This window comes from Prionailurus viverrinus, chromosome C1 (genome assembly GCF_022837055.1).
Source record: "Prionailurus viverrinus isolate Anna chromosome C1, UM_Priviv_1.0, whole genome shotgun sequence".
NCBI lineage: Eukaryota > Metazoa > Chordata > Mammalia > Carnivora > Felidae > Prionailurus > Prionailurus viverrinus.
Window position 1 is genome coordinate 175,735,331 of NC_062568.1, and position 26,848 is coordinate 175,762,178.

Here is a 26,848-nt window from a genome sequence, read left to right on the forward strand (position 1 = left end):
GAGTAGAGCATCAGTAAGGGATTGGACCATGGTGTTAGGTGTAAACCCAGGGCTAGTTGCTGACTCTGCATCCTTGCTAACTATGTGATCTTTGGAGAGAATCCTAAGCTCTTTGAGCCTTAGTTTCCTATAACAGGGGGTAGTTATAATATGATGTAAAGTTCAACATAGATTCAGTCCATGATAGAATCTCTGTGGACATTATTTCCTTCTCCCCTGTCTTGTGCTTGCCTCTCCAGTGGGGATAGGCAGTCCTGAGCCATTCTCACTCTCTATAAACAGGTACACTCATGGCCAAGGGCACACATTAGCAAGTTGTCTCTCTCTATCACCGAACTCTTTAGTGGCTTTCAGTGGCCTCAAGAATTAAATGCAAACTGCTAAGTAGGGCAGAGCAGACTCTAATACACCCTTAAGCCTTTCAGAACCATCTCCCATACATCCCTCTCTGTACTCTGTGCTCCAGTTATACTGGAGTATTCACCACTTCCTAGGTGCACACATGCTTTCCCATCCCTGAGCCTTGACTTGTGTAGGAGCCTCTACCTGAACCCCTAAACTTCTTTTCCTTCTTCCCCATCTAAAGAAATCCCACCCTACAACAAACAGTCTAAGGCCTTCTCCTCAAGAAATGCTCCATGATGCCCCTCTTGGATTTAACTGCTTTCATCTCTGGGAACCCACAGCACTCTTGTGGCGTCTCACATTCATCTACTGGCTTTGATGGGAGCTAATGGTGCATAGGTTAATTTCTCTCACCATCCAGAAACCTCTCTGAATATTTTGGAAATGGGTAATGAGAATGAAGCTAATATTGTAGTGCCAGGAAGACTTTGGCTGACTGAGCTTCCCAAGGATGCTCCCAGAGAAGTGTGAGGCTAACAACAAGCTTGGGAGCATTGTTATCGCCCAGTATTACACTTGAACCCTTAAAGGATACACATTTTACAGGGGGAAAACAATGCTTCCGAGTTAGGAAGTGGTAGAGCTGGGCATCCAGGTACTTTTCCACCGTGGCGCACTGTCTCATCCAAAGCTATTCATAAAGCAACTGTCCTTCAGTCCTTAGTGTGCAATCAGCAGGACCAGCTTCCAGGTGTGTGACTAGCATAGTATCATAGGGCCCCACACTCAGAAGCACTTGGTGTTTCATGCTCTGTGGTTGCCATATTAAAACTCTTATTCATTTTATCTTTGAATTTGTATTTTACAAGCAAAATCTGGTGAGACAATAAAGCATGCACCAGCAGCTTAGAGCCTGGGCTCCTGCATAGTACTGCCTCCTACCACTTTCAGGTTCAGGCCAGGTTCTTGACCATCCTCTCCCTCTCCTTCTAGAGGTCTGGGCCCCATCCAACCTTCCCCTTCCCAAGATGGCAGTGCCAGCTTATGTTCAGTAGATGGCTTAGTAGGGGCAAGCCTCCTGCCCACCCCATCCAAGTACCTAGCCTATCCCAGTGTGAGAACTGCAATACCCTTGGGGGTTGTCATCTCTAGTGGATTAGAGCAGTTTGCCCATGGGAAATGTGCTCCTCATTCTTTCTATCCCCAGCTGGCAGTTGTAGAGGGTAATGGGGGAATATAAGGGATTCCAGCAGCCCATGGGTCATGCACACTTATGTGTCAGGGTGGAGCCCCTGGACACTCATGATGGTCTGTACTCATCCCACAGTTATCTCTATGCCTAAAGCATCACAACATTAAATAGCAAATAAAAAATACCATAACAAGTCTAGAGACAAGGAGCAGAAGAAAGGAAAAGGCTCTTTGTATCTTAGTGCCTTTAATGACATTTTAATCCTTTTAATCCTGATTTTTGAATAAGGGGCTCTGCATTTTCATTTTGTACTGAGCCCCACAAACTATGTAGCCAGCCTTAGGGCTAGGCCCTTCGCCGGGCACCAGGGATACAGATTTGAATCACATGCATAAAACCTCTGCCTTCAAGATGGTTGTTGGGTATAAAGTTTGTACTAGATTAGGAAATTGGCAAACCTCTTCTATAAAGAACAATAGAGTCAATATTTTAGGCTTTGCAAGCCAACCACTCTCTGTCACAGCTACTCAGCTCTGCCTTTAGAGCACAAAAGCAGTCATAGAGTATAAACAAATGAGTATGGTTGTGTTCCCATAAAACTTTATTTATGGACACTGAAATTTGAATTTCATATAATTTTCACATCACAAAATAATTTCCCTTTTATATGTTTTCAGTCATTTAAAAATACATAAACACTTTTTAGCTGTGGGCCAAACAGAAATGGGCATCAGGGCAAATTTGGCCAGAGGCCTGCAGTTGGCTGACCTTGAATGAGACAATCTCTAAGGGCCTTCCAGCACTCAGGTGAGCTTCAGAAAGCTGGGTCTTTATTCTTACTTTCTCTTCCCCTGTTTTTTTTTTAATCTCTCAATCTCTCAAGTTCACTTTCTTGCCCTTGCTTTCACTCCCTCTCTCTCTCTCACTCTTTCTACATATACACCACACACACACACACACACACACACACCCCACCTGGTTAAAAAAGCCACATATACACCCATCTCAGCACAAGGAGCTCTTTCTTCTTTCAACTGATGTAAGTACTGGAGCCGATGCTCTCTCTCCCTAGGGGGCCAGCTGCCGAATTCTTGCTTGCTGGGTAATTACAAAGCCATTGAAGCAGAGACAAGAGGGGATCCAATGTAGTGTTCTACTTGCAGAGAAAAAATATTGACACATTTAGGGACATAATAGGCAAATGAAGAAAAGCATGTCCTCTATTCTCTGCTCCATCTATATCCGCAGACATGTCTTTATAAATGTGTTTTTGAATAGGATACAAACACGATATTCAGAGAGGCAGTGGACAGTTGTCACCATCTGCCATCTGCCCACATACAGGAGCTGGCTCAGGGAAGAAAAGGTTTGATTTAGAGAAATTGTAACACTTTATAAGAAGAATGCAAATAGTTCATTATATTTTCTTATTCACCTACTGTGTGCTCATAACTAGAAGGCTGATGGAAGCAGGGAAGTATAATATAATGAAAAAGAACACGGACTCTGAAACCTGTGAGATTTGGGTTCAAATCCCTAGACTAGAACTGTAGCTATGCTGCTAGAAAAAATAACTGAAGCTCTTCGGTTTCCTCATTGATATAAGAAGGGTGATGCCTACATTTCAGATTTGTTAACAAGAATTAGAGATTTGAATTCAGGGAAATAAAACATGAAGTAAGTACTTGGCACATGGTAGGCATTCGCTCAGTAGTAGCTCTTGAAAAGCTAGAGCTAGAAAAAGGCAGGAGTAAGAGTCAAACCAGGGTGTGATTGCAGTACTTGGTCCTGAACAGAATGCTGCTGGAGTAGGTGGCCTGGAGCGGGACCGCCCTCTGGGGACCACAGCTGGGACCACAAAGGCTTGACCAACTACAAGTAATGTCTGCCTCTTTGTTTATTGGTGATCAGAACTTCTTTTTATTGTTTATTCCACCAGTCAAACAATGAGTACCAGACAAGACCATCTAGCAACTTAAAGTAACTACAAAAAAAGAATAGTTGAAAAACTCCTGACTTCTTAGATCACCGTCTGTTTGCCACTCATTAGTTTATTCAAGTTTATTTATTGGGCACTGTGTTAGTCTCTTCAGGCTGCTATAACAAAAATACCATAGACTGGCCAGCTTATAAACAACAGAAATTTATCTCTCACAGTTCTGGAAGCTGGAAGTCCAATATCAAGGCATTGGCAGGTTCAGTGTCTGGTGAGAGCCCATTTCCTTGTTCATAAATGATCATCTTGCTATCACTTCACATGGCAAAAGGGGTGACACATCTCTCTGTGGTCTCTTTTATAAGGAGATCAATCCCATTCTTGAGGGCAGAGCCCAAATCACCTCCCAAAAGCCCCACCTCCAAATACCATCATATTGGGGATTAGTTTTCAATATATGAATTCGGGAGGGACACAGACATTCAGTCTACAGCAAGCATCTACCTAGTGCTATGCACTATGATTAAATGCTGGGGCTACAATGATGAATGAGATACACCTTTTGCCTTCAAGTTGTTCACAGTTGAACGAGAAAATAGACGATTACAGGATGGTAAGTAAGGAGCTATGGTAGAGGGAGTACAAACACAGAAGGATGGCATCTAAACCGATGGAGGGGGTGGGGCTGGTCAGATAAGGCTTAATGATGGAAGTAACCTGTAAACTGAGGTTTGAAAAAGGAGTGGAATGTAGCTAACCAAAGAAAGATTATGATAGGAAGGATGTGGCAGACACAGGGAACAGCATATAAGAGGATATGGAGGCAAGAGCAAAGTGTGGTATAGAGGGACTAAAGGTGATCAGCCTGGCTGGATTCTGTACTATGAAGGGAATGGTGGCAAGTGTGGAGGCTACAGAGGCTGGCAGGGGCAGAGTGATCATGTTAGATAGTTTAGACATGATTATTTTGTCAATGGGGGATTTGAAAGAAGGGAGCATCATGTCAGATTTGCATTTTTGAAATTTCACTCTGGCTGCAAGGTAGAGAATGGGCTGAGAGAAGAGAAACTAAAAGCAGGGAGACCAACTCATAACTATGATCATGGATAGATTCCTTTGCATTTCTGAATCTCAGTTTCTTCATCTATAAAATAGCATTATGAAACCAACCTAGGGCTTAAGAGAGCCAATATAAACAACATACCAGGTCAGGTAAGTGCTTATCGATGCCTGCTGCCCATCCTGGACCAAGGCTTAACACAGAGCTCTGTGTACAATAGGTGTTAAACAATATGCATCTATTGCTGTCCTCTGGAAGCATCAAATGAGGAGGCCAATGATATTTATAGACAGAGAGTAGACTATTACTCGGGGTTCTAAACACCTGAATTCTAACCTAAAGCATCTTTCCCTCAAGTTCTTGGAAGAAAACACCCACAGAGGACAATAACTACTAAAAAAAAAAAAAATCCACAAAACACAATAAAAAAAATACTTGAAACTGGTAAGCCCCAGTGTGGCACCTCAGCCTGTGTTCTGAGAGAACTCCATTTGGCCAGATGGGGAAAATCAGCATGGCTTTCCTTCTTTAAGACCTCATGGGAGATCCTGCTTGGCTTTCTCTGAAGGTGAGGAGAATACTTCTTCCCAAGAAGAAGGCCTTTGGATTAACTTCTCCTCTACAGAATCTTAGAAGTGAGAAATCTACAGGTATCATGGGAAAAACTCTTATACAGTGGCCCAGTCAGTCTCCATGATCTGCTCCAGAGCTCTTCATGCTCAGAGATGAATGCCATCATCAATCCTTAAAAGGGAATTAAAGAAACGAAGGAAGAACTCAGAGCATCCTTAAATCTTGTGAGCCTATACTAACACTATCTAGATATGTATTTCAAAGTTTCACTGGGATCCATCTTTACTGGATGTTGTTTTAGGGAAAGCATTTTCTTTGGTGCCAAATCAGACCCAAGAGGGTATTTCCAGTGGCATCAAAGTTGATGAACCAAGAACAAGAGAGGTGGTTATTCCCCGAGAATTTAAAGTGCAAACAGAACTAAAACCTTAATGCTAGACAGATAAATGTGAAAAGTCAACTCTCACTGTAGGAAATACAATGAATGAACAAGATAATGAAAAAAAAATTCAAACCCACTGAATCATCTTTAAAAAAAAAACAATTAAAATAACAGTCAGATACCATATGATTACACTAATAAAAAATGTTTTCAGTTATAATCCCCCATGCTGGCAAAGCTACAGTAAAATCTTTATCTCACACACTATTCATGGGAGTGTAAGTTGGAATGATCCAACTGGAAAGCAATTCGGCAATATGTATCAAGAGTAATAAAAAGGTACATACTTTCTGACCCAATAATTCCACTCTTGGGTATTCATCCCAGAGAGATAATCTAATCCAAATGAAGGAAAAAATTGTATTCAGGAAGATGTTTATCATAATGTCATTTATAATAAGAAAATACTAATAGCCTAAATGTCCTATATTTAAGTAAACTATGCACTTTTACTAAATAGAACATTACGAAGTCATTAAAATAATGTTTACAATGATTGTGTAATACTGTTGGAAAACTTCTTATGATCTAATGTAAACTAAAAATAACAGAACACAGAAAGTAGAGACTTCTGCAAGTTGGTGGCATAGGAAGATCGTGAACTCACCTCCTCCCACGTACGCACCAAATCTACAGCTACATAGTCCATTTCCCTCTGAAAAAGATCTGAAAAATAGATAAACTGCTTTTTTCCAAAAAAAGATAAAAAGATCACATCTGGACAGGTAGGAAATGCAGAGAAACAGACTGGGAAAAAACAAAACAAAACAAAACACCTCACCCCTGCATGGCAATAGGGTTCTCACCAGTCTGGTGTTTCTCTTGGAGGAGGAGGAGCAAGGGATTGGTGCTCTATATCAGGCATCCTAACTCCTGGGATCTGCACCAGAGAGACTAGCCCCCAAAACGTCTGGCTTAGAAAACCAACGTCCAAGGGACTCAAAGTGCTATAGGAAACTGAGATTCCCCTTTTAAAGGCCTTATGCACAGTCTCACTCACACCATGACCCAGCAAAAAACAATAGTTTGCAAAGCACCTAGACTATATGTGAAGGAGATGCATTTGCTAATCTAAAAGCATCTGCTGGAGGGGCAGCAGACAGGTGAAAGTGTCCGGGAGATGGAGGTATTGGTGGATACGTTTTGCATTCTTCACCTATCCTGCTTGCACTGATGGGTGAGCTTGAATGCAGCATCCTCTTACTGCCTTGCTAAGACAGGCAGGGGCAAGCAGCCTCGGGCTGTCCTGCTTCCTTGCTGAAGCTGGAGAGAGTGCAGGTGGCTGCAGCACTTCCCTGCCACCCGGCTGGGGCAGGCCAGTGCACAAGGTGGCATTTTTCTGCTCCCTAGTGCAAATCAGGGAACACGGTGATGGTAACACTTGCCTAGTCGCTGGCTGAGGCTGGCAAGCACAAGGGGTTGCAGCATTCCCTGTTCCCAGCCTAAAGCCAGCAAGAGGGAAGGCAGGGCACTATCCCACTGTTCTCCTGAAGCCCATGGGCACACATAGTCAAGACATCTTCCCACTGCCTTTCTGAAGCCAGCATGTATGCCCTGCCCCCAACACTCTCTAGCTGCCTATCTAAAGCCAGTGAGTGCAGGCAGACCACCCAGGAGATGTCCCTTGATCGCCTGGCTCAGGTGGCCACAGGGGCTGGCATTTCTGAACTCCATTAGAATGTAACAGTCAAAAAGACAGTTATTGTCAGGCTACCACCCCCAGAGCACTGAACAGACAGCAGAATGAAACGAAACACCAGTCTTCCTGTGAAAAAGGCCTTTTTGTCTTGGCCTGGAGCTTCAGCCTAAGGGATAGGCTTCAGGTTTCCCACATATCTAGAGGCTAAGGAGGCACTCCTAAAGAATGTAAGCAGGGAAACACCATCCTTGTGTGCCAGACTGGTGTTGCGTCAGCTTAAGGGTACCTTTCACAAAGGAGATTATACATTCATCTGGAGCCCCAAGTTTTGCAAGTGTTGCCCAGGGAATACCTCCAGATCTCCTGGTCTAGAGACCAACAGAGATTATGATTGTGGGCCCACAGGGCTCTATATACAATTGATCCTTTAACAACATGGGTTTGGACTGTATAGGCCCACCTATAACTAGAGGGTTTTTTTATATAAATGCAGTGCAATATCATAAATGTATGTTCTCTTTTGTATGATTTCTTAATAACTTGTTCTTTCTCTAGCTTACTTTATTGTGAGAATACAGTATATAATACATACAACATATAAAATATGTGGTAAGCAACTATTTATGTTATCCATAAGACTTCTGGTCAATAGTAGGCTATTAGTAGTTAGGTTTTTGGAGAAATAAAAGTTATACATGGATTTTCAATTGCATGGGGAGGTTGGTGCCCCCAACACTCATTTTGAAAGCTGATATAGCTATATTCATACCAGACAAAAGAGACTTTATGGCAAAACTGTAACAAAAGGCAAAGAAGGGCACTACATAATGATAAAGTGGTCATTCTGGCAAGAAGATATAACATTTATAAATATATATACAGTCAACATAGGAGTACCAAAAAATATAAGGCAAATATTAACATATCTAAAGGGAGAATTTGACAGCAATACAACAATACTATGGGATTTTAACAACCCACTTACATCAGTACATAGATTATCCAAACAGAAAATCAATAAGGAAACATCAGCCTTAACACATTAGACCAGATGAACTTAATAGATATATACAGACCATTCCATCTAAAAATAGCAGAATACATGTCTTCTCAAGTGCACATGAAACTTTTTTCAGGATAGATCACATGTTAGTCCACAAAACTAGTCTTGGTGAATTCAAGAAGACTGAAATTATATCAAGCTTCTTTTCCAACCACAGCAGTATGAAACCAGAAGTAATTACAAGAAGAAAACTGGAAAAACTGCAACTACATGGAGATTAAATAACAATTTACTTACCATCTACTGGGAGAAATCAAAAGTACCTAAAGGCAAATGAAAACAGAAATACAACATACCAAAATCTGTGTGATGCAGCAAAAGTGGGTCTAAGAGGGAAATGCATGGAAATTCAGGCCTACCTCAAATAAAAAGAGAAATCTTAACCAATTTAATTTTACACCTAAGGGACTAGGAAAACAAGAACAAACAATGCCCAAAGTTAGTAGAAGGAAGGAAATAATAAAGATCAGAGTGAAAATAAATAGAGACTAAAAAGACAATAGAAAAAAGATCAATGAAATTAAGAGATGGTTCTTTGAAATGGTAAGCAAAACTGACAAACCTTTAGCTAGACTCACCAAGAAAAATAGAAGGAAGGCTCAAATAAATAAAATCAGAAATGAAAAAGGAGAGTTAAAAGTATAAAGGATGATAAGAGGCTACTGTGAACAGTTATATGCCAATAAACCTAGAAGAAATGGGTAAATTCCTAGAAACTTACAATCTTCTAAGACTTTAATTTGTTGGGTGATTTTGGACTACTGACTCAATTTCATTAGTAGTAATAGGTCTGTTCAGATGTTCTATTTCTTTCTGAAATACAATGGAAAACTACTCAGCCATCACAAAGAATGAAATCTTACCATTTGCAATAGCATGGATGGGCTCTCAGGGTATTATGCAAGTGAAGTAAGTTAGACAGAAAAAGACAAATAGCACGTGATATCATGCATATGTGGAATCTAAGAAGCAAAAAAGAGCAAAACCCAGACTCATAGATACAGAGGACAGTCTGGTAGCTGCCAGAGAGAAGAGGTCAAGGTGGGGGAGTGTACAAAATGAGTGAAAGAGATGAAGAACTACAAAATTCCAGTTATAAAATAATTAAGTCATAGGGATGTAATGTTTAGCATTGGGAATACAGTCAATAATATTGTATTAACTTTTTATGGTAACAAATGCTAACTAGAGTTACTGTGGTGATCATTTCACAGTGTACACACATGTCAAATCTCTGTTGTACATCTGAAAGTGATGCAATATAGTGCATCAATTATACATTGGTAAAAAAAAGAATACAGAAAGTAGCAAAATCATATTTATGCCATGACTGCATCTTTGTTTTCTGTATATAATTATTACTCTTGTAGTACGAGCACAGCTACTTAGACAAGGACAGGAAAACAGCATGGAAAACATGGAAATGGTTGTTGAATCATTAAGATTTCTGTGTGTATTTTTCTCTTTATTTTGATATCATAAATATTATTATTTAATAATACTATATACTATGGAAAGAATATTTTTAGGAACATGGGCTTTATAGTCAGGAGTTCAGCTTAAATCTTAGCTCCATTACATACTAGCTATGTGACTAGGCAATCTATTTAACCATTTTTTTAAGTTTATTTATTTTGAGAGAGAGCATGAGCAGGAGAGAGGCAGAAAGAGAAGGAGTAAGAGAATCCTAAGCAGGTTAGCGCTGTCAGCACACAGCCCATCGTGGGGCTCGATCTCATGAACTGTGAGATCATGACATGAACTGAAATCAAGAGTTGGATGCTTAACCGACTGAGCCACCCAAGTACCCCTACTTAACCTTTTTGAGTGTCAGTTTCCTAATCTCTGAAATGAGGGTTAAATACCTGCATTATAAGAGTGCTAGGAGGAAAAAAGAGTAAACATTAAATAAGGCACCTGTTATATAGATGTTCAATTATGGGCTTTTATGTCTTAAGTTTTTTCTAGAAAGGATTTATCATTACAAAGGTATACACACATGTATGCACACACATATCAAAAAAGTTGAAATAAATTTAAAAAAAGGTTAGGAAAATTTAACAAGGGAAAATAAGGGCAGTTCAATAAATGTTAATTCTCCTCACTTTCCTAATTCCTGTCTGTTTAAAGTATAATGGGATTTAAGACTATTCTGTCTCCATTGTTCAGAAAGCAGAAATGAACGATGTTTGTTTTTCAAAAGCAAAAGAAAAGAAAAAAAAAAGAGAAAGAGACATCTCCCCCATCCCACTTTACTTCTAAACACAACACAAGACACACACACATACGCGCGCACACACACACACACACCCTCTCATCAGACTTTAAGATGTGTCCCTGGAGTTCCAAGAAAAAAACATTTTGGTCTTTTTTTGTGGTGAACACATTTGCTTTCCCCACGTAACAAAAGGTATCATTTTGCTTTTAATTATGGGTTGTTATTATGCATTGCTTTTATTTGGCAAAGATGTTTGTTTCAGGAAAATTAATTTAGACAGTTCCATTTCTCAAACAACAATACCTTCTGTCCCAGGCTTACAAAGAACAATTAGATCTGGATCCTTTCCCCACAATCAAGCTGGCAATTTCTTATGGAAAGTCGCGGTCAATCAGCATGGAATGGAGCTTCCACAAGAGCCAGTCAAATGCAGAAAATAGACTTTTATGGCCTGGCACTTTTACTTCCTGCAGTATATATAACTCTGACATCGTGCAGAGGCATTACTCTGGCTGGGCAGGAACACAGATTAATGTTGCCTTACTTTCAGTGCCAGAGTTTTATTCTGAATGTCATGGTATTTTTCACAGGAACTCCACAGTTTCATGCAATTCAGCAAACATGACTGAGGGCCTGCTCTGTGCCAAGTACAGTGGTAGGAGCTGGAGATACCGATCTGAATCACACAGCATCCGTGCCCACAAGAGCTCACAGCCTGATGACTCACAGATAATTGCAACCCACAGTGATAGTGTCTGTGGCCAAGGGTAGCACAAGGTGCTGAGGGGCCTTAAAGAGGCACCTAACCCAGCCTAGGAGGGGAGGAGGAGGTGATGATATAAGAGAAAAGTCATAGAGAAAAGGGGGAGGAAAGGCTTTCCAAGCAAGGATTCTTGGAATTAAAAATAAGTCTTACCAAACTATGTTCGATGCATTCAGAGGTTTTATGTTAAGTATTAGGCTAAGTGCTTTACTAGTAGGTTCGTTGCCAAACCCATTTCAGAGTATTTTACTAACTTTCCTGTGGTCATTTAGCCAATATGTGGTAGAGACAGGTTCAGAGAAGGCAAATTATTGGCTCATATAGTAAGTAAGTGACAAAGCTGGGGCCAGAACACCTATCTTCTGGCTTCCGAGTGTTTCTGATCCACTAGTTGATTTCAGTCGGTCCTTACCATGGTTCTGTGCCAAATGCCGTAAACTCCTTTGCCCACTTGCTAAACCTGAGGAAGAATGAGAACAAAAGGACTTTACTGAACACTTAACTTGAGTGTGATAAGATTTTGGAAGTCAGATCCTCCAAATTCTTCTACCTAAGTAGGGGAGAGTGACCTTGATACTCTCAAAAATCTGAAATTTTAATGTTTTATTGAGTCTTGTGTTTTATCTTTAAAAGAAATGTGGATTTCATATTATATCCCATAATATAATAATGTTTGTTGTAACATAAAAAATCTGAATGAAACTATATTCTAGTTTAAAGACTCTTTTTATCCCCATTTTAGAGATGTGGAAACAAGAGACAGGTTATGTAATTTGCTCAAGGGCTATACCGCTCATGAGTGTATGAGCTAGGATTTGTACTCATAGCCTATCTTTTGCTATTATCCATGGCATAAAGGCATGGCTTCCTATTATGGCCCCAGGAGTCTCACAACCACCACATTTCACGTATGTCTGTGCTCCAAAGACCTTATTCAGAAAGCATCCTGGGAGTCAGGTCTGCTGATTCCAAATACAACTCTGCTGGTATGTCACTGCATGACCTGTCCAAATCCTATCACCCACTAGACCTCAAAACAGTCTTTCTGAAGACCCTAAGGAAAGATTTCCCTCAGACCTCAGGTCAGGAAAGGTAGATTCTATAATTCAACTGTTTTATTTTTAAATATATTTTTAATGTTTATTTATTTTTGAGAGAGAGAGAAAGAGAGATACAGAGTGTGGGGGGTGGGAGGGGCAGAGAGAGAGGGAGACACAGAATCTGAAGCAGGCTTCAGGCTCGGAGCTGTCAGCACAGAGCCTGACGCGGAGCTTGAACTCATGAACTGTGAGATCATAACCTGAGCCAAAGTCGCACACTCAACCGACTGAGCCACCCAGGCACCCCTATAATTCAACTGTTTTATTTGGGGTTTTGATTTGCTTGTTTTTGCTTTTCTCTTAGGACGCTGGGTATTTTGCAACAGAGTTTTCCATTATGCCTAGATTGCTAAAAAGCTGAGAGCCAAATGCAGACTCCACCTCTAGCAAGTGAACAGAGTATCTTAGGATATAAATTGTGAGTCATGACCTCATACATAGCACCATTCTGTTCTTATTTTTCTTTTTCGCCATGACTTTAGTTACATGTTTTTCATTTCATTGCATTCTTTCATTGTAAGCTTCTTCAAATTCTTTTTTGGAAAGAGTGTTATATATTAAATAACCAAATATGTAAAGAACAAACAATTACTGTTTCCAGGAGATACCCAATAGTCTTATGAACTAAATGTCAAGCATAAACAGACTCATTAGCTCCCAGAGACAGAGGGTAGCCAGGGCCTTGTGGCTAGTCCAGACTCCTCTCCTATTTTTTCTTAAAAGTTGGCCCTACTTTCCCAATGAAAAGTAAAATAGCTTTTATAGTTTGGGACCATTTCAGTTACCACCTATTAAAGGAGATCCTATTGATAACTCCTCAATTAGAACCAGTTCAAGCAAGTAAACAATATGACATTGGAACTCAGAATAAATTCCTAACAAAATCCTCCCCTAACTCCACTCCCCTGCCCCACTCGCTTGCTTTCCTTAACAGGTTTTTTCTAGGCATCTGTGCTTTTCTGGGCACTAAGATATAGACATAGATCCCTTTTTTCATTCTACCGAAGGAGGCATGCAAGGGAACAGTACAGAACAATGTGGCAGGTGGCCTCAAGCTGCTCCCTTTCCCTCTAAGTAGGACTTAGTCTACTTTTGTTTGAAATAAGGTAGTTGGTCTAGGTGATTTCCAAAGTTCCTTTCTCTGACACCCCAGAGGCTGTGTTACAAGTTAGCCTCACTTGTGCTGCATCCTGGTGTCCTTAAGAATGCGAAGAATAATCACAGCTTTAAAATATAAATGGAAGGCTTCAAAGGCTTATCTTTTAAACTCTCAAGTTTAAAAAGAAAGTAAAAGAAAGTTGTGACTGACTCAAAACATATGAAGAAAGAGAATTTCTAATCATGTAACTTGCTCTGGTAATAAGCTAAAATGTTACATCTGCAACAGACTTCCTGAGGTCCTATCAGAGAGCAGGGGAGAATACAGAGATATGAGAAATAAGCAGCTCCTGACCTTGGAGGAGAAGACAGTGGGTAAGAGATGGAGAGAGGGGAAGCAGAGATGGGGAGGAAAAAAAAGACTAGTATGTAAACACCTAATTGTAATGAGAGACACTATTAAATCGATGCCTGGAGGGCGTGAGGTCCATGGGTGCACTGTGTGGAGGGGGGGCGGGATTTATCAGCTATGCATACATCCTCTCCAGCCTTGAGCTGCACCATCAGTTTAGACACCACGTCTGTTCTTGCAGGTCCCCACATGGCCCCATATCGCTGGAGCAGAGGGTAGGGAAGAAACAATCTGTCCTGGCAAGGAATCTTCTGAGTCATGACTGGAACAGCCTTCCTCTTGCTGTTTCTTGATGCATGGTTCTTTCCTTCAGAGCTGGGGAAGTGAAGTCCTTTAGCACAAGCCCCCATGTGACTGTTTGGGGTTGTAGGATGAGATGTGTGTCATTTCCCTACAGCAGGCATAAGAGTTTCAGCTGTTTGTGCAGCCCTCTTTAAAAACCAGATCTGCCCTTCCATAGGCAATCTTTGAGCACATATTTAGACAGAGTCCACTCTGCCAGGAGAGCTAAGCCCTGTACTTTCTGTCATGGAGCCTAGATTGTCATGGGAATGATATTCATCAAATAATAAACACAGGTAAATGTAGAATTTCAAACTGTGAACGCAATGAAGGAAAAGTACAGAAGGTCACTCCCACTTCAGGGGTAGCTTCTACCAGTCCCCAGGTAGAGACTGTTCCAGTTGTACCGCCTCACCCAGCACAGCTCTCGTACTGTTCCCCTGCCTACAAACCTGGGAGTCAGCTGAGATTTTTCCTCATTTCTCACGACTAACTGCTCTCACAACTAACCAAGCACAAGCTTTAGAGGTCAACAGTATCCATTTGAATCTAGGCTCTTCCACTTAGCAGCTGGGAGCTTGAGCAAGTAACCTAACTTCCTGACCCTCAGCTTCTTCATTTGGAAAAACAGGGTAACAGTTCCTGGCTCAGAAGGCGGTGAGCGTTGGCACGTAGTAAGTGCTCAGCAAATGGCAGCAGCTACAGCCATCACTGCTATTAATCCTACTTCCAAAATGCTTTGCAGTTTCATATGCTCCTCTCCATTTCCACTGGCCCTGCCTTGTGCATGTGCCAGAGGCTGAAATAAGATGCTCCTTTAAGCTGCCCTGGGGATGAAAGCCACTTGCATGCCTGGCTTTTCCAATAACAGGAAGCTCCAGGAGCAGAAACCACTCAGCGAAATCTATTGAAGCAATCTCACACTGCAGCCCCAGCTTTTGTCTGCCACCCCACTCTCCTTGCTGCTGAATTTAACCCCTGCTTGTGGGATTCTGTTTCCACCCTGAGTGGTACTCACTCTCTCCCTGAGTAAAAGGCTAATGCATTTTTTATTATCCTGATGGGAGTATGTGCCCAAAGGGAGGCTGATCCTCAGCCCCCACCAGGGTTCCCCTAGAAGGTGGTAGGGTTGGGGGATGCTTCAGGGTGGTACTCAGGCATCAGCCAGTGGGCCAGGTGAGGCTTGAGGGATACTTTGAACCCTGGTCATAGTACTTTACCTCATATTTTTCTTTGGAGCACTTACTATAATTGAAATTAATTCATATTGTATGATTATCTGCTTAATATGTCTGTCTTCTCCATTTCACTATTAGCTATCTCTGAAGACAGAGGCTGTCTCGCTCTTGCCCTAACCTCAGGAACATGCTTGGCACAGAGTAGACGCTCCATTGGTATTTATTGAATTAACAAATAAATCAATAAAGGGACAAAGAGTGAATGCACAGCTCTATGTGGGAAAGCCATGTTGCACAGAAGTTGTTTAGCATAAGAAGTGGGAAGAAGGCCATGTCAAGGACAAGAGGTAGGGTCAGGGTCAGGGAGCAGGGAAGGCAGTGGCGGGCAGCATGGTCAGGCAAATATAAGGCAGGTGTCCCACTTTGGTGGTATGTGGGCATGAACTCAGGGCCTTGAGACAGTTGTTTCCAAACTTTCATAATCCATGTTCCCTTTCCTCAGAGGTGACTGGCTCTCCCCGCTCCTTCCTTCCCTTGCAGGTGAGAGTTGATCTTCTATATATGACACTGACGCACGTGATTAGGCCCACTTTTATTGTCTGAAAATAATAGGTAACTTTTTGCTTGCTTTCCAAATATAAGTTTATATTAAAACTTAAAAACCATTTTTTCAAATAGCACATAAAACCCATGGAGATTTTTCACACCCTCCTCGAATGCCAAGGCTAAGATATCTACTCTTTATCAGAAATACAATGCGGATCATTAAATTAGTCTAAGATAGGAGAAATTTAATTTTAGAATGATCAGTCCTGTAGCCAGTGAAGATGTTAGACTGGAATAAGAGATCAGAAGCAGCGAGTTTAGAGAGAGGCCAACGGCACGTGAAATACTTTTCTAGGGAGCAGGTTTTGCCCAGGGGGCAGGGCAGGGAGGGGGTGTGAGAGCCCTAGATGCCTTGAATGTGGCTATGGCTGGGGAGGGGAGGAACTAAACAGGGCAGTGGGGTCTCAGGAAAAGGAGAGGCCTGAGCCCTGATTCCAAATGTGTGTCTGTGCCCCTGTGCCCCCTGTTTTCGGAAGGCATTGATCCTCAGGTCTTCTCCAGGATGGCCAGCTTATGGAGTGACAGGAGAATGCACAGGGCCACTGGTGCTCTTGTTTAAATCATCTCCAGTCTATGCCATGAAAGACTGACTTTTCCCCAAATAGCTATTCTGCACGAAACACAGAAAGCAAAACAGAACACATAATCAGCGACTATTCTCCTCTACCACGCAGAACCCCACACATCAAACCAGCCCCGAGCTCCCAGAACACCACGTCCCTTTCTCATTCTGAGAAGTAATTGCAATGCAGTTCGTGACCAAAATGAAAAGTCCATTTTTAACCATAGTCTCATAATTACCCATCCAGATGAAGAAGGCCAAATTGTCTGTGGTCCAATCCCTAGGTCCCCAAGGCAGAAAGAGAGAATTTTGAGAAAAATTCTGGGGCCAGTGTATGAGTGTGTCTACTGGGAGAGAGGCAGACAAAACTAAAGACCTCTTCTGATGACCTGTGCAGTAAGACCCTGTCTAGCTGTCATTCTGGTAACAGGTGATCAGCAGATCTTTATGGAACAATATCTATTGGTCAGACACTGGGCTAGTGCCTGAGAGGAGAGAAGGAATGATGCCACAGCCTCTGCCTTCAGGGAGCAGGGAGCTCACACAACCAAGGGAGAGGACAGAGGAGTAAATAGGCTGGGGAAATGCAGCGTGATGATGCTCTGATGGGGAAGGTCAGGGGCATAAGGACAAGATCCGTCCAGCCTTGGCAGGTCTAGATGGACTTTACAGAAGACATGGTATGTGAGTCAAGATCTGGGTAACAAATAGGGCAGGCACCTGGGTGGTTCAATCAGTTGAACGTCTGACTCTTGATTTTGGCTCAGGTCATGATCTCATGGTTCCTGAGTTTGAACCCCACATTGGGCTCTGCACCAACAATGTGGAGCCCGCTTGGGATTCTGTCTCCTTCTCTCTGTGCCCCTCCCCCACTTGTTCGCTGTATCTTTCTCGAACTTTCTCAAAATAAATAAAAATAAACTTAAAAAAAAAAAAAAAGAACTGGGTAACAAGTAAGAATTAGCCAGGCAAAGCAGGTTGGGTGTAGGATTATTGTTCCAAGAAGAGGGAATTGTACAAAAGCCTAAAGGGGAGAGCATAGCAAATTTGGGGAAATAGAAGTGGTTGGAGCTCAGAGTCTGAGAGAACAGGAGCTAGAAGGCAGGAGCCAGGTTACGGAACTTGTCCAATAACAGTTCAATGGTTACACTTTTTCCTGCAGGAGGCCTGATGAGTTTTAAGCTGTGCATTCTAGAAAGTTCACTCCAGGTGCAGCTGCAATGTAGATGAATGGAAGAGACCAGACTTGAAGCAGGGAGGCCAGTTAAGATGCTGTGGTAGGCCAGGGGCGCCTGTGTGGCTCGGTCGGTTAAGCGTCCAACTTCGGCTCAGGTCATGATCTCGTGGTCCGTGAGTTCGAGCCCCGCATTGGGCTCTGTGCTGACAGCTCAGAGCCTGGAGCCTGTTTCAGATTCTGTGTCTCCCTCTCTCTCTGCCCCTCCCCTGTTCATGCTCTGTCTCTCTCCATCTCAAAAATAAATAAACGTTAAAAAAAAAATTAAAAAAAAAAAAAAAGATGCTGTGGTAGGCCATATGGTGAGAAGCCGAAAGTCTCAACCAGAACTGGAGCTGGCACTCAGAAATCCTGGCTGTCAACCAGAGTGCTCCCCACTCTACCTGGTATCCTTCCTCCCCCTTGCCCATGTTCAGAGTGATTCTTTCTCTTTCTCACGCCTTCTCCTTCCTATTAGGCTCCTGGAAGTTGGTCTACACTCTTTATGGATGATGTACCTAATTTTCAGCTAGCTTAAGTAGCATGCCTAGGATAACACTGCTCAGCAATGATAGAATTAGGATTCACACCTTTGTCTCATTTGGAGTCTGGAACTCTTTCTACAAAATAGTTTCTGTAACTGCAGTGAGAGGGGCTTCAGATATGAAAAAAGAACATCTTCCAGATTGGATATTGCCTGGAAGAGTCTCTCCCATATGCATAGTACTTTGACTACATCACTAGGCTGCAGTTGCTGGGCTTTTCAAACTGCCTCCTTGTAACAAAGTAACCAGCTGGTATTCTATTGATTATCTTGCTGATTAATGTCACCTTCCCTGAAAAAGGGGCTAGAAACAAAACCACAGTTTTAAGAGCAAACATATTCATTTTCACAAGAAATATATGTGACTTACACTTTTATACTTCAAAACAAAGACTCAGCCTGGGACAAAAAATATAATGTTGCATTAAATTAAAAAGTATTTCATTTATTACATATAAATATGATCTCATTAAATTAAACACAAGCAAGAAAGATGACAAGAAAGTACACCAAAATGCTAACCATGGCTCTCTTTCAGTGATGGGATTTCGTTAATTTTTACTTTCTCAATTTTCTGAAAATTTGGAAAATGATAAAAATAAGCATATATTGTTTTCATATTTACAAAAAAAATTTTAAGTTTATTTGTTTATTTTGAGAGAGGAGAAAGCACAAGTGGGGGAGAGGCAGAGAGAGAGACTCCCAAGTAGGCTCCATGCTGCCAGCATAGAACCCAATGCAGGGCTTGAACCCATGAAGCCATGAGATCATGACCTGAACTGATACCAAGAGCTGGATGCTTAACCCACTGAGCCACCGAGGCTCCCCCATAATTACAAAATTTTTGAAGATAGGTTCTTCAACTTGAGACAACAATAGTTTTCACTGAGAATAATAGAACCCATAATAGGTCTGAAATTCCTGGAGAAGGTTTCTAACTGACTCACCTTTCAATATTTCCACCCTCGGGGCAATCATCTGTGACCAGAGGTGACACGATATTGGGATAACAAAACAGCTTCGACTGTATGCATGGGAGAATAAAGATAACTTTTAGATAACTTTTAGAGCATGTGTGCTGGTCGACAATTCCTTAAGCATCCACTCTAGATACTCTGGCCATCCCTGGCTTGCACCAAATGCTGAGATTGTTCTTGTTGACCTTGGAACCCCCAACCCCCATGGACTTTATTGAGTCATGACTCAGAATTTACAACATGGTGGTTAAGCATAGAAATGGGTTTCTGCTGAATGTCTACAGGCAACACTTTTACTAGGGAAGGCTGGACTCAGGATTCATACACAGTCCAGAGTCTATACATCAGCTTCTAAGTTTATGCCACACTCCTCCAGAAGTTCACGGAATACCATGCAGGCCCAACGGGACACATTTCCCTCTGTGTAGGCATGGAATTCCTTCACCTGAGAAGGAACATTCTCCTTCCACATTTCTCACATCACACACACGCGCATGTGTGCATGCACACACACACACACACACACACACACACACTACCACTACCATGCATGTGAAGAAGGCCTTGCCTTCCCGAGGCAGTAGCTTATGGTCGGCTGGTGGTTTAGCTGGTCAGCTCTCAGCCAGCAAGCCCCCTCGACCTACCAAATCTGCTGCCCAGCTAGCTGACTTCATTTCCTCCAGCTAACATTGCATATTCTACCATCCAAGTGGTTAGATCATATATCCTTTCCATATGGAAGACCCTTATCTCTCTCAGTTGGTAACTTATTATAATTTGGTAATTCTTTATGTCCAACATACCCCTTTCTATATATAACTCACTATACATTATTGATGAAATTCCACAAATCAGGTGCCCTAATTTTACAAATGCCATACAGTTTTCACTGGCGCTCTCAAATGATGATACTAGGCAGGCCATTTAGTAATGAAAAATTTATCTTTCATTCCATTCCTTTTATTTTTGAAGGACTTTGAGAGAATTATTTGAATATTCCAGTTTCTTAGGTAAAACCCACTGCACAATGATTCTTGAAAGTATACTTCAAGAATTTTTATTTTTATTTTTTCCATTTTTATTTGCATGTAGAACAGGCAGAGTTTGCAATCCTATCTTAAGAGCTACAGGTTAAACAATAGCCTACACTTACCTGCTTGGGCCACTAGGTGGTGCACACATATGTCTGTGAACTGTAGGTTAAGTGGGCTTGTCACCAGGTTAGATGTAATTCATCACCACAGCAGTAGTACAGACAGTAGGAGCTGTTGGAGTCTAAGAGAGCCAGTGATCCTGTGGGTGAGAGTAAAAGAAGGAAAGTCTCCCACAAGAAGTGGATAGCCAGTATTGCTGTCTGCGAAGATGGTAGGAACAAAATCATAAAGGCAAAGTAAGCCTAAAGGCGTGGCAGAGGGAAAGCCCTGTGGAGGAAGGGGCATGGTTACTTTCCAGGCTGATTAATTCTTACCTAACAGGGCTGTGGTAGAGGGAATGACAGAATAGTTGAATCATTTGAACCATATGACATAAAACATTCCTTCCAGACCTTTGCACTGGCACTGGAGATAGAGAGATGGAATGACAGTCTTACCCTTGAGTAAGGACCTCCTGAGATTGAAACAGAAGAAGCAGACAGTTAAAACAGAGCATGATACAAAAGGTTGGTTTCACAAGATTCATTGGAAGAGCAATGTGTGGACTATTCTGTTGAAAGGAAAGAAGGGGGTTAGGTTTGGAAGTTGGCATGCAAAGAAGACCTCATGGACGTCTTGAGCAGTAAGAGAGGACTTCCATGAAGATCAAAGGTCATGAAAGATTAGGCAGAGAGAATGGCATGATCAAAGGCATGGGGAGAGGGTTAAAAGAATAATGTGGATTCCAGGAATGCTTCAGTTAAATTTAGCAAATGCTTACTGAGTGCTACTATATACCATGGACTGAATAATACATCTTCTAGCCCTTATGATGCTCTCCAACTAGTGAGAAAGACACTGAAAATTGCAATATGAGAGGGAAGTGAGATGTGGTCCCTTTTACATTCTCTCTCTGCTCTTTAGCCCTCAGTGCTTTGGCCATAGGGAGTCTCAGGTAAGTCTCTACACCAGAAGAGGGAGCCCACAAGCACGGCACCTTGTTGTACTTGACTCCCTATCCCTGAAGGTGTTTCACTCACTTTCATTTTACAGGCGTGAAGTTTGAGGCCAGAGACATGGAGGACACTATCCAAACCCCACAGAGAAGCCAAGGCACAAGCCCATGTCTGTCTGCCTCCTGTCATATTTTCTTCCCCTTTTTCTCTACTGGACCCTGGACACAGAGTCACTATTTACAGATAGCTCTTTAATTAGGAAATAGACACTTCTCAGATAAATAATCTTTCACCAACATCAGTCATCACAAAGTCAAACTTATAGAAAAATAGAAGGACGCGTTGTTTTCTTTCCTCAAGCATGAGAGAAGTGCTGAGCCACACAGGTTGGCCTTGGCAATGGCAGCTTGAGCCAGTTGTGCCACTGGCCTGGTTCTGCGTTTGGGAGGGAAGGCAGTCTGGCTCCAGCATTCCTTCTAGCCTGTGTGTGTGGGTGTGTGTTTCTTTTCAGAGTGAGGATGTGTGTTCACAATGTAGGTCAGTGACATCTTGGAGTTGCACTGTTTGCTTGGAAATGTCACCTGGAATGAGTTATGAACTGGCAGGAAAACAGTGATGTTGATTGAGAAGTCCTTAAGGGACTTCTTTCAGGCTCATGAGAAGTCATTGAAGTAAAGGGTACAGAGATCTTAAAGAGGTTTTGACTGGGACAGATCAAAGTCAAACAGAGGAGGAGAGAGACCATAAGGGCGAGGAGATTTGAGACCATGTCTTATGAGGAAAGGACACAGGGACTAGGCATATTTAGACTGGAGAGAAGACACAGATCTTCAGATGTCCAAAGTCTTGTCATGGGCTGAGGCAGCTAGACACAGCTCAAAGTACCTGCTTTTAACCCTGCTCAAAGTACAGCTATCCAACTGATAAGAAGTAATGAACTCCCCATCAAGAAAAGGGATGACACAAGCAATGTGGGGCCATTGCAGAAGGGATTTCTGACCTGGTAGCAGGTCAAACTCAGTGACTTTTGAGCTCCAAGTATCCATAATTCTATGAAAAAGGAAGAGGTAACTTATATAAACCAAGGGTCATGTGGTCTATAGTAACAACAACAACATCAGTACTGAATATCTTTTAGGTGAGCACCTATTAAGTATCAGGCACCATCATAATGATTTATGTACATTGTCATATTTGGGGCTTTCAGGCCAGCATTAGAACTGACTAAATTCTAATCCGGGCCCTTCCATTTAATGAAGAGGTGCTCTTGGAAGATAATTTTCCTCTCTGAATTTCATGCCACTTCTCTGTATAATACAAACCCTGTAGGATTGCCAAGAGTATGAAAAGACATGACACATCAAAGCACCCAGTACTGTGCCTGGCCTATAGTTGGCACTCAAAAAATGTTTCTGCCTTCTCATTTCTGCTTAAGCAGAATTTCAATAAGCCATTCCCCATTCTTGGAGAAAGACAAAATAAATAGGGAAATGCAGGTAAGATGAAATATGGCAAAGGATCTATTAGAAGAAATACTGGGTAACCAGAAGTCACTACGAGATGTAGCCTAGAGCAATGGTTCTTGTTTGCTTGTACCCTTTTGGAGAAAAAAAATACAGATTTCTGGGACTATTTATGGAAAATCAAATGTAGGAAAGAGAAAGAAGTCATCTGGGGCCTAAGAAATCCTGGCTTAAGTCTTTAAGAGAGTTGCTCACTGCCCCACTCCCAGCCTCCAATACCCACTTCTCCAACCTCAGGTTCCCATGACATCCAATTCAGGACAGAGCTTTCCTGTAGGTATGCTGTAATGTGGGGCAAGCCTACTGAGATATTGATCTCCTCAGCCCTTGGGGTAGCCAGGGCCAATTGCCTACAAACATAAGCAGCCTCACCCATATGGACTAGTGCACCAGGCAGATACTTTTGCTATGATTGTTATATGTTACAAAGATATGAGGATTCATTTAGAAAAGAAATGGTTTCGGGGCGCCTGGGTGGCGCAGTCGGTTAAGCGTCCGACTTCAGCCAGGTCACGATCTCGCGGTCCGTGAGTTCGAGCCCCGCGTCAGGCTCTGGGCTGATGGCTCAGAGCCTGGAGCCTGTTTCCAATTCTGTGTCTCCCTCTCTCTCTGCCCCTCCCCCATTCATGCTCTGTCTCTCTCTGTCCCAAAAATAAATAAACGTTAAAAAAAAAAAATTAGAAAAGAAATGGTTTCATCATTAGTAATTAAAATTGTCATAGCATTGCTGAGCAAATTAAATAAATAAACCAGCCCAGGAGTACCTTGGTTAGAAAGGAATATGAGGAGGGTGACAGTGACGTAGGGACCCATGCAAAGAGGATTGCCAAGATATGAGATACTTAAACAGTGGGGCTAGCATGAACAAAGGGCATCTCGTACAGAGGACATGAGCTCATGGCCTTTCCCTAGGTATAAAATAGGTTTGACTGGAAGACCTCTAAGTCCTCTCACCTCTGACTGTACAAGGATGAACAAAAAAGCCATCCATTCCCTTTGTCTCTAGGGTGCAATGCCTCTCTGCAGAATTGTGAGCAAGCACCACATTCTCCCCTTTATACCCTGCTCTGTGTATCTGAATATCCCTTTTGTGTGTCCACCCTAAGCTGCTAAGCACAGTTCGCTCTCGCTCAATTTAGTGATCTCATAGTATGTTTTCTTTTGCAGCAACAGCGGCAGCTTGACCTCCTGACAATCACCAGCCCTGGTGAGTAGGTGCAGCCGTTCTGCTTTGGCTTTTCCCTTATTTCCCAAAGCGATGCCTGTTTGCCTATCCAAGTGCAATTCCTGCCTTCCTCCTTTGACTCCCTGGATGAACAGCAGAACTCTTAGTGCCATGAACAATGCTTCTCCCTTCATTCTCTGCCTCACAGGCATTTCCTACCCCCACCCCCCCAGCTCTGTGCTGCCTCCTCTTGACTCTGCAGATGGCAGGACTGATAATCTGATGTTGCTACATATTCCAGGGCCAAATTCTCCCCAGATCCTTCAATGGACTCAAGTGTCAAGGAAATGTCTTGGTCACATGAGAAATGAGTTTCGAAATCATGGGGAGCAGGAAAGCTGCCTGGCAGGGGGCATGGAATGGAGGAAGGATGGCTTATGAGGAAGGACTAGTCTGGAAAAGTGATTAGGTTTGGTATTCTGTGCTGAAGGTCAGAATAACTCTGGTCTCACTTTAGGGGAAATTCAAGTTCCCCAACAAAGCTGTGGCCATGGGAATTCTTCCCCCTAGGCCTGGCATCTAGCCTAGAGAGTGGTTGAGTAGTTTAGTTTTTCCAGAGACGTATTTTATTTTGGTTTGGGAACTTGAGGCAAAACTGGCCAACAAAAGTTGCTATTCTCTCTTGGGATCCAAGAGGATGATGATGCTAGCAGGGTTAGTGAGCTTTCAAGAATGGGTGTGGTGGGTCATCTTTATCCATTCAAAATATTTAGCAATGCTGGTGAACCCCTGCTGTGCTAGACATTAACACTTTGGTTACTGGACTGGAGGGATATGGGATTGTGAGGGAGGGGCAAATGTGGTAGAGTGGTCATATGGCAGGGTTGGGGGCTCTAGGAGTGGCTTAATTACTGATAAATATGGAGGCATTTCAATATCTTGGCATCCAATATGTCTATACCATGGTATCTCTGGCTCTCACCAAGCTTGCCATGCTGTACCTGGGTGCCAGCTGGCTCACTTACAAAGAGATTGAGAAACTGCCCTCTGCAGGCACTATCTTAGCACAAAGGCTAGTCATCTGGTCTCAGTCACTGAGGTAAAAGACAGTGACTACAAATGTAAGTTGGATCTACCCAGTTCAGGTGACCTTACCGTATTTCCATCTGATAGAGCTTTTTGAGTTTAGGACTTTAGAAGAACAGAGATTAAGTGGTTGAAAAATGTTTAATCTGCTCTATAGATGAGCTGTGTTCAATGCATATATGATTATCATATAGAAATTTCAAATCATGGGCTAACATAACTAGAGTGGCTCATGTGTGTGACATGTGACCTACCAATCCCTCCCAGCAAGGTGCTGGTGAGGGAATATCTCTGTCCTTCTTTGGTTTCTGTCCATTGTAATTGTGTACTATTCTACTCCACATGTGCTAACCCAGATTGCCTGTTTCCACATTCCAGTTTCATCTTGTTACATCCTGATATGATGCAGATGTATGAATTGGAGGGGATTCTTGATATGTCTTTAGACCCTGTTTACTGTAGTTCTTTTGTGCTAGCTCTTTCTGTTCCTAATTGCTGCTGCACAAATTCAAGCAGAGTAGTAGTGACTCTGAGTGTACTCCTTTTCAAGAGCTACAGAATTGCAGAATAATAAGCGCTGCCAGAGTTTGGAACAGTTTATAATTTTACCTACTTTTAGATATGATCTAAAATGTCTCCTGGGTAAAAGCTTCCCAAAAGGTATAGCATGGCACACTGTGTACTGCAAGTAGGCTACCTTTGTGTGATATTATTGTGAGATTTGCACCTGTGAGATGTTGATCCACTTACCTCTCAGGGGCACAGGTAGGACCTGAGTAACTGGAGCCTCCAGGGTGGTAGTCTCACTCCAGTGTACAGGACAAATATCCATATGCGCCATGACATGGAAAGGTTGGGAAGCACCATTAGACCAGGTATTATCTGGACAACTTCTATCCCATGTCAAAAGCACTTTCCTCCATTGCGACTGACCGTCCCTTGCTTTTCATATCATCCCTATTCCCTATCTCCAGAAGCTGTAGCAGCAACAGCGGGCTTGCTACCTCTCTGGGGCCGTCAGTGGAAGGTACTAGCTTGTCTGTACTCCTCACCACCATCCTCCACACAGAGCTTCAATCTGATGGTGCCACTCTTCATATACTAAGAGCTTTCAGAAGTGCAGGTTGGGAATTTGGAAGCCTTAATAATCTGTGTTATCTTCTTTTCTTATTTTTTTTACTGTGAATAATTTTGAATATACAGAAAAGAGTAGAGATATAATGAACAGCCTTTATTGCCCTCCCTGCTCCACCAAACATGTTGGCTTTATCATATCAATATTGAGCCATCAATGCCACAGAGTCCCCTATTTGAAAAATTTATAGATCTAGTTGAGACTTTTCTATACTCTTACTGATTGCAGCTTTCTCCCTTCACTCTACAGGTAACCACTATAATAAATTCTATTTTTTTCCGTATCTGTGTATATAAAAATAAAGTAGCTATAACTGGTATTCTTTTACAAATTCCTCTAAGTGATGTCACACTGTAAATGGCATTCTGTGACTTTTCCCTTACTCATTATTATATTGTACAGATTGATTCATGTAGATACATATACTACTGGTTCATTCATTTTAACTGCTATATAGTATTCCACATATGATTGCATTGCAATTTATTTATCCATTTTTTTGATCATAATTTAGGCTATTTTCAGTTTTTTATAATGGCAAGCAATGCTACTAAGAGTGTTTTTGTGCATTACTCCTGTGTATAACCATGAGAATTTCTCTAGGGCATATAGTTAGGAGAGGAATTCTTGATTTTGTGCATGTTCAA

The 26,848-nt window shown here is 42.1% G+C and overlaps 1 protein-coding gene across 4 annotated transcripts in view; it reads left to right on the forward strand.

The window, feature by feature from the left end:
* The window catches only part of LOC125172450 (BEN domain-containing protein 5), a 1,495,630-nt gene that overhangs the window by 1,138,058 nt on the left and 330,724 nt on the right, over positions 1–26,848 (forward strand). For all 4 annotated transcript variants that reach the window (XM_047870552.1, XM_047870553.1, XM_047870551.1 and 1 more), the window contains one exon: positions 23,983–24,022. In XM_047870552.1, the coding sequence (XP_047726508.1) occupies positions 23,983–24,022 (40 nt within the window). The remainder of the gene's footprint in view (positions 1–23,982; positions 24,023–26,848) is intronic.